At 40.1% G+C, this 13,051-nt stretch overlaps 1 protein-coding gene across 8 annotated transcripts in view; it reads right to left on the bottom strand.

Moving 5' to 3' along the window:
- LOC138739525 (F-BAR and double SH3 domains protein 2-like) overlaps positions 1–13,051 on the bottom strand; it is a 272,286-nt gene that overhangs the window by 212,851 nt on the left and 46,384 nt on the right. For all 8 annotated transcript variants that reach the window (XM_069891780.1, XM_069891784.1, XM_069891787.1 and 5 more), the window contains exon 3: positions 5,453–5,498. In XM_069891780.1, coding sequence (XP_069747881.1) covers positions 5,453–5,498 — 46 coding nt within the window. The remainder of the gene's footprint in view (positions 1–5,452; positions 5,499–13,051) is intronic.

The following is a 13,051-nucleotide window of genomic DNA, read 5'->3' as shown; positions in this document are numbered from 1 at the left end:
TAAGGCACTGCACTTTAGCAATAGGTTTCTTCAGGTGTATTCTCCACTAAGAATGCGCCTGAAGAAGAGAAAGCGGCCCTTTGATTTGCCATTCAGGTGGCAGCGCTAAAAGCGCAGCGCTAGCCACCTGAAGGGACAGCTGCACCGAGATACGCATCTGAGCGCACTCCGGCTTCTGTTCCTTGAGCTGTCAAGTTAGGATAGCTGGCTGTCATCACGGGGACATCCTTTGTGGAATGTCCCCAAACTGATCGTTCTGCTCCCCGGTGGGGGAGAGGGGGGCTGGGGCGGCCGGCGGGGGAGAGGGGGGCTGGGGCGGCCGGCGGGGGAGAGGGGGGCTGGGGCGGCCGGCGGGGGAGAGGGGGGCTGGGGCGGCCGGCGGGGGAGAGGGGGGCTGGGGCGGCCGGCGGGGGAGAGGGGGGCTGGGGCGGCCGGCGGGGGAGTACGGCGCTCAAGTCCTGTACCGGCATTGTTTCAGCCAGTCCACTTCTCTCCTGCTGGCCGCTCATGCCCACTTCTACCCCGCTGGCCGCTCCAGCCCCGTTCTCCCCTGCTGGCCACCCCAGCCCCCCCTTCTCCCCCGCCGGGCGCTCTAGCCCCGCAGTCCCCACTCTGACAACCCAGCCAGCTGCCCCTGCCCCAACGTCCTGCGTTGGCAGGAGAGGCAGCTGGGAGAGGACCTGTCAGGACTGTCATCCTGAATGCAGCCGCTTTTAGGCTGCTGCATTCAGATGGCTGGGAAGGCCACTGTGTTGCTGCGATTATCCCTCTTGGAGGAGGGTTGCAAAGTTCGTCTTGCAAGCGCCTCCTGTACATTCACATGGCCTCCCAACAGCCGCATATTGCCAAAATATGCGGCTTTAGAAGCGGGGCAATTGGCCAGACCCATTGCTGATGTAGATTAACATATCAAGTGCCTCTGATTTGAGAGATTAGAAAAAATCCTGCTCAACTATAAAGACCATCTTCAATATATCACATTGATTCCTCTCCAAAGCTTGTTAATGTGTTGCAGCAGGATATCAGCTATATAATGAACGATTGACACTTCTGGGGGAAGTTGATTGGATATTAATTGCAGGAGATTAACTGTTCTCTCTTGTCCCATTTAAATACAAATTGCTTTTGTCAGTCGGAAAAATATTACACCCGTGCAGTAACTGTACGAGTGAAAATACGGTACTTCCACCATTTTCTGTTTTTATTATCAATCTTTAATTAAAAATGCAAACCAAAAGGGCAAAATTAGGTTTTTGGTGCAGAGGGGCTAACAATCAGAATGCCCAAAATTAACTCTAGCGGATCAGTACCAAAGTCTAAAGCCAAGGCAAATATACACTCAGTGCTTTCATTCTTATTTTAAATAAAAGAATAAGGGGTCCCATCTGTGACATTTAAAAAAAAAGAGCTTGTAGTACTGTCTCCCGCCCCTCTGGTAATTCGCACCAGGGGTACGACATATGAATAAATTTACATTGAAAACAATTTTTGTGGTTTATAATTATTTAAATGAAAATTATTCCAATCTTTTCACAAGTTTTGCAGCCACATCTACTTTTAATTGACTAATTTAAGTGATGCAGCTTGTTGATGGAAATATTCACCATCAAATCATTGATTACCTTTCAATATATCTGCACTAAGGTATCATAACATGAAAGCACTTGCAAAATTTTTAACACCATTCTGTTCATTGCTTTATAATTGACCATTTCAATAAAGCTGAACACTGCCTTGCTCCTTTTAAATTGCAGTCCATCAATGCCACTGCACTTCCCACTTCAATTAATGATAATCAAAAGTCTAAATGGCTTGAAGGATAGAGAAATTATCTGTTCTTGTGAAATCAGGCTGCACTTCATAACTTTTAACTTGGCAGTTGCAGCACTAGTAAACATCCTGCTTTCCATTCAGAAAGCAAGCACTATCTGACAACTCAAATGAATGAATGATAAAGCACGCTGCAAAATGCAAGTGGAGGTCTAAGATTTCACTCTACCCACCACCTGCTTGAAATTTTATACTGGTTTCAAGTACATGAATTACACCCTTTGCTGCAAATAAAGTGGAATCTGTAAACATTCCTATAATTGCATACAGCATTTGCTTAGTCATTAGAAAGCACATCTCTGGTGATCCAGCCAAATAAATCCTGCCAAACCAGCCACAAATACTCCTTTTGAGCAGAGAATTAATGAAATTCAGCTGACAATCCAGGTCAACTGAAATGATATCCACTGATAGCCTTCATCTTCAGTTTAAAAAAAAAACACACAAGCAGCAACTGGATAACATAGGGTTTGAACTTGCAATGAACCCAAAAAAGCTCATTTCACCCTCCTTGAATGTGCAGTAATTTGCTGAGACTTCAAATAAAAATTTATTTTTTTAAATTCATTCTCACATCTTCACAATTATGTTCAGTCTGCTAGGAAGATCTTGTGCAACCTATATTCCTCCATTCCCTTTCAACCAGCTCCTTGTTTACAATGGTCACTATAAAAATTTTATGCCGTCACATAAAGTAGTACTTTTCTTTACCTTTAATTATCTGCTTGACCTACTTATGAAGGCACCAGCTACACAATTCCACCAGCTACATGACCCCACTTGTCACATCTTCTCAAACCTTTCTACTTTCCATGGGGGTCACTCTCTCTGTGACTCCATGATCAGCTCATTCCTCCCCACCTAACCTATACCATCCCAAGGTATGTACCCTTGCAATCAGAAGAGGTACAACACTGATCCCCAACATCACCTCCCTTGCCATCCAAGGACCAATACAGCCCTTGCAGGTGAGTCAGAAATTCACATGCACCTCCTCTAACCTCAACCATTGCATTCTGTGCTCTCATTGTGGCCTCCTCCACATTGGCAAGATGACAGTCTAGGCCATGTTTTGCCAAGTACCTGCGTTCTGTCTGCAGTGGCCAGTTGCAAGCCATTTTAATTCACCCCTCTATTCCTTTTCCGACTTGTCTGTCCTCAGCCTCTTAATGCCAGGGTGAGGCTCAATCATACAACTGACACAAGACATCTAAATCTAGCTGAGCCAGTCGAAACCCAAATTATGCAACAAAAAAATAAATTCTACTCCAGGTTCACCAGGAAGGCAAAATTGATATCTGATCCTTTCCCCCCCTATTAAGTATCATTGCCCTGAATCGCTCTTGCTACCAAAGCATCCGAGGAGCAAAAATTCAGCAGCTTCGATCCAGCTTCAATTGTTCTACAGAGTCAAATCTCCAAGTATTAAAGCCAAATCCACATTTTTCTTCAAGAATTCATGAGGAGATTAATCTTCTCACATCATCTACATTGTGCTCTATTTACCAAGAGTAGCTAGTTGTTGAAAAAACATCAGCTTATTTTCTGGACATTGTGAACTGCTTCCACTCCTCAAGAACGTTCCTTTTCCTTTCACAATCCTTTTTTTTTAAAATATATAAACAGTTCCATTTGTCAAATGGCCAATCAAACTCTCCTTTTTCGGATACTTTGCCAATTTATGGCTATTTTTCCTGAAATTTCATGGATGAACGTCTGATTGGGTCTCTAGCACTTAGCTATGTTGATGGCATTGTCCCAACAAACCTTTCAACTTGCTCTTGATGTCTGTCAGTCAAGCAGAAGTGCTGTTCTTCCAAGCTTAAAAAAGCTCACTGCAGGATTAAGCAAATGGCTAGAGTGGGTAGAAATTTGTTTCTATTATTACTGAGGGACATTAAATTTGCCTAAAAATTTTCAACTTCTATTAGACTTCATAACCTGCCTTTAAAAATAATTTTAGTTTTAAAAAAAACTAATCATTTTGATGGTAGATAAATGAATTGTCAGGGATTTTCCACAATCTCCATCTCACTGAAGTAGTTAAAAACATCTTAGCATTCAGACAGCTAAGCATTTCCTGAAAAGTACACATTAATATCTTAATAACTGAGGTGTGCCGTTTCCACTTTGACCAACATTAGGTCACTTGTTGTCATAACAACTAGAAAGAGTCTGAGCCAGATTTAGCACAATGTCAGTCCTGTGATGAAAGAGTCTGACAATACTAATAGTTTTAATTCTCGTTAACGCAAGAGAAAATGTCATATACAGACTAACTTAAATGAATAAGCAACATTGTGACACTTTTGAATGGGAGATAGCATGAAGACACAAATGAGAGGGGGAGGAGGCTGAAAAAGTGTTACAAGGAAGTGTAAGCATCTATTTCAATTCCTTTGAAATACAAAGCAAAAGTTACGATACAATCACATTAAGTTTTGGTTGCAGTATAAACTCTTGCAGTGCAGATTCTTGTGAATGATGCTGGAACCAAAGTGTTAAACAATTCATTGTTTACACTCAAGTAGAAGCTAACATCACATTATCATTTTCATAGATTTTATTTTAGATTTAGACATACAGTACAGCTGTCCAATTACACCTAACTGACCTACAACCCCGGAACATTTTGAACAGGTGTCAACATTTTCTCCATTGTGTGAAAGATTGATCTGAAAGAACTATTAAAGTTGATGGATGAGAGTAATGGAGTCTCCCTCCCCACTATCGACATGATCTACCAGGCTCGTTGTCTGAAGAGGGCGTGCATCATTGAGAACCCCTTCCACCCTGCACACATCTTTCAGCTGCTCTTGTCAAGAAAGAGATACAGGAGGATCAGAGCCAGCACCACCAGACAGAGGAACAGCTTCTTCCCATGAGCAGTGAGAATGCTGAATGATCAAAGGAACTGCTCACACTGACCAACCGAGACATTCATATTCATGAAACAATATTTGTATAAATGAATACTTGCCCTGCAGATTTACTGCTTGACTTTAAATTTAAATTTAGATATACAGCACCATGAGCCCAGTTATACCCAATTGGCATACAAACTCGGTGGGAGGAAACCAGAGCTCCTGGGGAAAACCATGCAGACAATGAGAATATAGCAACTCCTTCAAAACAGTGCAGGATTTGAACCCTTGTCCCAATCGCAGGCGCTAATAACAGCATTGTACTAACTGCTACACTAACCGTTTTGCCCCTTATGTGTGTTATGTCTGGAGTGTTTTTCACTGAGGACCAAAATGTATGAAGGCTCAGGCCTAAAACATTGGTTATACATTTTTTCCTCTTATTGTTACTGTGGGGCCTGCTGAATTTCTCCAGTTAATTGGTGTATTAAGTTGATCTCTCTAAACTCAACATATTACCATCTCCAATTGTCAAACACCAACTTCAATTTTTTTCTTCTTACTAATTTTACAGATAAGCCGGAATTCATTACATACTGATTTACTACCCCCCCCCCCCCCTTTCATTTCACTGTCTAATCCTTTGCAACATTTGACTATCAATTTGAAGAATACAAAAAATATCAGGAACACCTTACAATAACCTTGATCCTGCCATCACTTCATCATATATAAAAAGGAAATCATTCACACCTTACCTGAGCATAGTCCTTCTCAATTGCAATTCTTTTCTGACTGAAAGTCCTACAAGAGAAAAAAGGTCATTAGCAATGCTAATTGATAATGTAACTGTACACAAATTGTGTCACAAAAAAACCAAAATGGACTCATTTTACATTTCAAATTCAAATTTTAGAAAATTGTCCTAGAGAGGGATATACAGATAACAGAAAGATGGACTATTAGAAGCATTATTCCATCTGAAAAAGACATCATGAACAAAAGAAAATTGGGCCTGACCAAATAAATGATAAATCTCGATCAAATTACTTTCATGCTTAAAGTAATCACTTTTATTGAATAAAACAAATCACATTCAAGTATTGACTATTTCACTGAACTAGAGGCATAGCTGTACGATTTCCCTCAATGACTGCAGGAGGGAGATCATGGTTTCACTGAAATGAGTGGAGGGTTAGTGCAATGCTGTTGCAGTGCCAGAGATTGGGACCGGGGTTCGAATCCCACGCTGCATGTAAGGAGTTTGTACATTCACTCCATGGGTTTCCTCTGGGCACTCCAGTTTTCTCCCACTGTTTACAACATACTGTGGGTTGCAGGTCAGTTGGATGTTATTGGGTGACACAGGCTCATGGGCTGAAAGGGCCTATTACTGTGTTGCATGTCTAAAATTTAAATTGAAAGCATGGCTATAGATGAGCATTATAACCCAGCAAGACTAACTCTGAAGAGTAATAACTTGAGGACAAAGCAACCTCAGACTCAACTATAGGTACCCAAGCCCTCCACAGAAGAACTGGCAGAAGATTTTGCATCAGACCCTAGATGCATATGGAGGCTGATGAAAACCACACCAGAAATCAAGTCCAGCTTGTCTTGGTCACTTTGCCAGAGGATAATATTCCATCCAAAATTCTGTGAAAGTGGGGTGCTAGAGAATTTGTACATATTAAAAAAAGCACTGGGAATTGATGAACATCCTCCAGAAATTTAAAAACATGGGTCAGCAGAACTTATTTCACACTTCTGTAGTCAGAAATTCTTGAACAGGTAGACATTTCATTTTTCCTTACAAGAGGCAGCGATATCATGCCAATTAATCCACATCATTTTTCCAGTGCAATCCCATTTCCTCCATTTATTTCCCTGAAATCTATTCTCTCATACAGATCTATTAAAGTCATACAAGAGGAAGATCACTTAACTCTCAACTAAAATCTACCTTCTGCCTGTTGTGACAACAGAAATTTGCCAAGGAAATTCAATGATTTGAATAATTTCGTACTAATATTTCATTAAGAACAGAAACCTCTACTTTAAACAGCATTTCTTAAAATAATAACCCATTGCCAAATCAGCTTTAATTCCAAATAAATAGTTGTGTAATTGAGCAGAGCAGCAGAAAAGCTCAAACTTGCATAGCTGTAGCTATTTTATTAAATAACAGCTGAGCTATAAATCAAATGCAAGTAAATTTGGGAGGAAAGATTGCCACTCTCATGGAGTTCACACTCCAAAATTCAAGACCTCTGAATCAAATGACTCTTTCTGTAATTGTAAAAGCACAAGAGATCCAAGAATTGTATCGTCCAGTAAATATCAGGGAATAAACCTTTCACTTCCTTTCTCATCAAGAATCTATCCAATTCTACCTCACAAATATTCTGATTCTGCTTCCACTGCCTTTAAAGAGTCTCTACCCTGAGAGATTAAATGTTGCCTTTTCTGCTTCGTCAACAGTCTATTATTTTGAAATAGTGATCCCCAATTTCAGATTCTTTCATAAAAAGAAACATCCTCTCCCCCTATATCCAGTCAAGATCCCTTAGGATTTTGTCTCAATCAATTACCCTTTCATTCACAAGTCTAGTAGAATCAAAGCTAGCCTTCCCAAATCCAGACAACTCAGCCTCTCAATCTTAATTTGGCAGATACAAGCTCAGTTTGATAAGATATCTTGCCTGTTTAAGACATTTATTCTACAATTCACTGTCAATATTTTGCTTTAATTCTTTAAAAAAAATACTTTTCAGAAGTGCTCTTTTTCTTCAATGCCAGTTTACATTAGTATGCACCCACCCCCCCCCCCCACCACCCCAGGTTGCCATTATTCATGACCCAGAAAAAATGCTATTCAACTAATATTCAAAGATACAAATTTAAGTTGGATTAAGATTGAAACTTTGATTAACAAAATCTGAATGGAATACAGAGAGATCAGATAGAGTAAATGGAGGGGTAGCTGAAGCTACTGCAAAGACGGTGCTGCTGCTGTGCGGACTTACAGAGAGCAGGGAGTGGAGAAACTGTGTTCCCTTCAAAGGGTCTTACCTCCCAGACTTACAGCTGATGGCTCCGTACAGGCTTTAAATGGCCTGTTAAAGGAGTCGACTGTGTTTTATTTCAAATCCTGCAATGGCAGGGTCTGTGCAGTGTTTTTGTACGGCAGCGACCACAAGGGGTTTGCAGACTCCGGGGGAGAAGCAGACTTGCACAGGGCACCAGTAATGGGCTAAACATCCCTGTTTAGAAGGAGAAGCAGAGATGACCCTCAAGGATGGTGACCACTGCGACAGGCCCGCAACAGGCTCTGCAGCTGAAGGACAAACACAGGCAGCGAGCTGTTGGTGATTTGCGGATGAGGAACCAACATGGTGCAGGCTGCTGGTGACAAGGTCAAAAGACTCACACAAGGCTGCAGAAGACTAGCTCAGAAGAACCAGGTATTGGCATTAAGATTCAAGAGAGTGTTGAGGGCCAGAAGGGCTCCCAAAGGGCCCAGAGCGCTCACGTCGGAGGTTTGGATCTGGCCTTAGGTTGCCGATGGTTTGAATTAAACTGTAGTCTTGTGAGGCTGCGGGAAAAATGGAGACAAATCCAGACACTTAGCGACTTTCTTTTGCTTTTCATTCTTTAACTGTAAAGGGCACCAGGCAATGCTAATCGTGAATCTTTGCCTCACGACAGACTAAAGGCAAATTTGTGTAATATTACAGTTATTTTTAAAAAACATGTCAATAAATAGTATCCAATCTGAAATCGTAACTGAAAATGATACAAGAAAGCACTCCCATAGTTACTTTATGTAGTTAGTTAAATTTCAAACAGTTTAGTTACTTAAATGTAGTTACTTAAATTTCAAACAGTTTAGATAAAAAAAAAAGAATTTAAATTGCAGAAATGAAAACAAAGTGCAAAATGAAAGAACTCAAAGTCAACTTATTTGGTCTTCTAAAACGCTGTCTAATTTTTTGGTCAAGCAAGAGTGAATGGCTTTAGCTGCGAGTAGATTAGACAAAAATGAAAGTGCTTTTCATTATAGCAAATCTTAAAAATTGAGGGACTTTGATCAAGTATTTCATCTGAAAACTAAGTGCAACCTTAATAATAAGTATGAGGGCAAACTAACATAAATGTACTTTAATTTCCAAATTGGGTGACAAGATCATAGCTAAAATGCACCAAAATAAGAAAGCAACAGATCAAATTATAAGAAATTAGTACTGTCTTCAAGACTATCTGAAGGAGGATTTCAGTTTTTCTTTACTCACTGGGCTGTTAGAAAATTGAAATAACCTGCTCAAACACACAAGAAAGAAGTAAAATTAATTTAAAAATGATGGAATAATATCTGGGAGATTTAAAAAGGATATAAATTCAGCAGAGAGGAAATGAAGTTTTTTTCCCCTTTTCTCCCTTCCCTCCCCTCCTCTCCACCCCCCCCCCTCCAGAAAACATGATTTTGGCTAAACAGTCTACATAATGCAGAGAAACTACAACAGCTTAGTATCTTAGTTGGTACATGGAAGCCACAAAGAACTCTAAACAGAGGGAAGCTGGGATCTGTCTATGGAGATTAATGAAAACAAGAAAGAAAAATTAGGGAGGGGGGAAAACAATTTTTTTTTAAACCAGGAGTTAGAGTAAAAAAAAAAGATAAGGTTTCTGTAATGACAGTTATACCTGCTTGGACAGAACAAGAGATAGCTTAATTGCAAGGTGTAGGTTGGTAAGGGCAAGGATCTCATTAAAGAGTGCAATTACTTGGGTCAGAGGATGGGAAACTTTCATGCATGCACATCATCTGCAATATCTTCCAAAATTCAAAGATTAGTTTCCAAGGTTGGACATGCAACCTCTGCTGCTTCTTTCAAGATCAAAAAGTGGCAGAGTCAAGGAAAACTGAATGCATGACTCAGAGAGAAATGAGTCTCACTTTGTGAGGCGCGGGTATCAGTTCTCAGGAAAGTGTTCAACTTAAATCTGCACTGGACCAATAAAGCACGTAAATAAAGCAAACGTTGAACTGAAACTACTCCTCCCTCTTTATATGCTACCAGTTTCAACTATAAAGCAGTTGGTCTTATACAGTTGAATGTTTATTGTGCACCTGTCCGAAAGAGCAGAAATACCGTGCTATTATGTTCTAAAGCAATGCTTCCTAAGTATAACAAATAAATGTAAGCTGCAGAATGGGAATTTCTCTATGGTAAATATGTAAATCAATTAACTAATATTTGGAATAATTCTGTTAAATAGCTGTCATCCACCTGGTGTTGAATTACTCAAATCCTCAAATTTGTAATCCTCAAAGAATTCACACTGAAGATTTCAGTGGAAGAATATTTTTTGGCAGAGTATGGGGGGGGGAAGTCAGAAGAATCTTTTTTTCTGGATTGCTCTGAGAGTCAGCATAGATTTGATCAGCCAAACAGCCTCCTTCATTTCACAAAGATCTATGCAATTAAATTCACCTCATGCATCTTTTAAATATCAAATCTTTTACATAGGAGTAGAGCACAGTACTGGACCTTCAGCTGACAATTTTGTGCTGATCTATATAAATCTGCTCCATATCAATCCAAGCCTTCCCTCCTTCACAGTCTATAACCCTTCATTTTTCTTACATAGCCATCTATGAGACTTGTAAATGCCGCTATTTTTTTAAAAATCAGGCTCCACCCCCACCCCCTGGCAATGCGTTTCAGGCACCCACCAGTTTATATAAGATAACTTGCCTCTGATGTTGCCAATAAACTTTCTTCCACTCATCTTAAATGGATGTCCTCTGACGCCCTGGGATAACACTGTTGGATGTCCACCCTATCTATGCCTCTCAAAATTTTGTACACCTCTCAAGTTGTGTCTCATCCTCTGATGCTCCAAAGAGAAAAGTCCGAGCTCACTCAACCTTTCTTCACAAGACATATTCTCCAATCTAGGCAGCAACCCGGTAAATCTCCTCTGTACCCACTGCTTCCACATCCTTCCTATATTAAGGTGACCAGAAATGAATACAATACTCTAGATATGTCTAACCAGAGTTTAAAGATCTGCAATGTTACCTCACACTTCTTGAATTTCAAACTCTTATTCAATCACTGAGCTGCAAGCTTTTGCTAATTTCCCAGATGCACTGGAGAAGCTTCATTAAGTCACAAAAGATGCTTGGGTTTTTCCCAATGCACAATTTCTTTGCTTCTGTCTTTCTTTTAATAGTTTTATTTATTATAAATTTTCACCATCATTTTTAATTTATGCTCCATGTCAGTGTTTTGAAATACTTGCTCAATTCATTGAATCATTTTTCAGTTCCGGGAGAATTTAATGAAATTGTGAAATTGAAACTGGAACAAAACCAGAGCAAACAAATTATTTGCCTCAAAACAAATTTTATAGTGACAATAAAAACATTTTAATATTGTGCAGAAATAATTATTCCAAAGATTTACCAGAGCTTGTGTCAATATTTAACAAGGACATTAATTAGCTTTTAAATTTAAGTTGTTCTATTTAGAGGTTTAAAAGCATTTTGATCGCAAGTTGACTCTGGGGGAAAAAAAAATATTTAACAAAAAATTAAGAAAAACAAATCATTTTAGGATCTAAATGAAATATTCTCATATTATTTCAATGACCTGAGCAAGTAAAATTAAAAAGAATCCTAAAACAGTTCAATTTATGAGAAGAAAGAGGGTTGCTAAAGAAAAACCAAGTCCACTCAATATTGATGTGTATACAGAGCAAAAAAATCTATGGTCCTAAATTAAAACTTCCTGTTGAATACCAATGTGGAGATGGGAAAGTTAGGGTTGGATATGGTGACATTCAGAAGCACGTCTGTATCATGAAGAAACATTGGAAATACTGGCACTCATCAAGCAAGGTACACTCCAGGACAGGATGAAGCAAGGAAAGAGATTGCTGGGTCTCTGACAAAGACATTTGGAACTTCAATCACGACAGATGAGGTACCACAACTCTAGAGGATAGTTAATGTTGTCCACTTGTTCAGAAAGGACAGTAAGTTTGGAAATCTGCAAGCCTTGCATAAGTGGGAATGAAGTAGTTGAAGATTCTGATGGATAGGACTTATGTTCACTTGGAAAGGCAATGACTGATGAGGAAGAGTCATTCCTCCTGGACATGCCCTAAACCTAATTGTGTGAACATCCATTTTCAGGTAACCCCACCTCTATCTTGTTCTACTGTTTTCATTTCTTCTTTATCGACTCTTCTTAATTTTCTTTCCAACCAATCCTCCCCACCCCCACTCCCAGTGATCTCTCCCTCAGTCTTTCTGCTTCTCCCACCTTCTATTCAACATTCTATCACCTATCAGCCCATCCCCAGCTTCTTTTACCCTGAACTTCATTCTTTCGTACTGAAGTCTCAAGAAAAGGTCTTTATCGGAAACATTAATAATTTCTACCCATGAACGTTGTCTTGCTGCCTGAGCATCTCATTGTGCACTCAAGGTTCCAGCATTTGCAGTTTTTAATGTTTCTCCAACAAATATGCTTTGCTTGCCAACATTGACAGAGGCTTTGAGTAAAAAGACAGGACGTCATGTTGCAGTTATATAAAACATTGGTGAGAGTATGATGTAAAATTCTGTTCACCATTCTACAGGTAAGATGAAGTAGCAACAGAAAGAGTGCAGTAGAGATTAATCACAGTGTTGCCGGGAACGGAGGGCTGCAATTAGGAGCGATTGGATCACCTTTTTCTTAAAAATTTTTACTCGAATGTCAGTGGCTGAGGGATGACATGAGAGGCACTTCTAAAATTATGAGGCACAGATAGGATAGTCTCTTCCCAGTGCGGAGTCTAAAACTAGAAGGCACGAGGGAAGAAATTTAAAGATCAAAATGATCTCCCCACCCCCTAACCCCCAATCAGAAGATGGTGGCTTAACTGGAAAGAGCTGCCAAAAGAGGTGATAGAGGCAAATATAATTACATAGTTTGAAAGGCACTTGGACTGAAAAGATGCAGATAGACAAGCATCACATTTGGCATGGCGTGCGTGTGCGTGCGTGCGTGCGTGAAAATGCATCTGAGTCCACTTAAGAAGTCACCTATCCTGGTCTCACATCTCCTCATTTGTTAGGAATTATAGCAACAGTCCTGTCAACTTTCTACAAGAGCTCTATTGAGAGCATCCTGGTTGGCTGCATGACAGTGTAGGATGGTTGCTGTAGAGCACTGGATCAGAGGTCAATCCTCAAGACCATAAGAGTAGCAAAGAGGATTACTGGGGCTCCCTCCACCCCATCGACATGATCTTGAGGACCCCTACCACCCAGCGCACATCTCTCATCTACTCCCATCAGG

The sequence above is a fragment of the Narcine bancroftii genome, chromosome 7, assembly GCF_036971445.1.
Source record: "Narcine bancroftii isolate sNarBan1 chromosome 7, sNarBan1.hap1, whole genome shotgun sequence".
Classification (NCBI taxonomy): domain Eukaryota; kingdom Metazoa; phylum Chordata; class Chondrichthyes; order Torpediniformes; family Narcinidae; genus Narcine; species Narcine bancroftii.
Note: the sequence above shows the minus strand (reverse complement) of the source record. Positions and strands in the feature narration are given on the sequence as shown.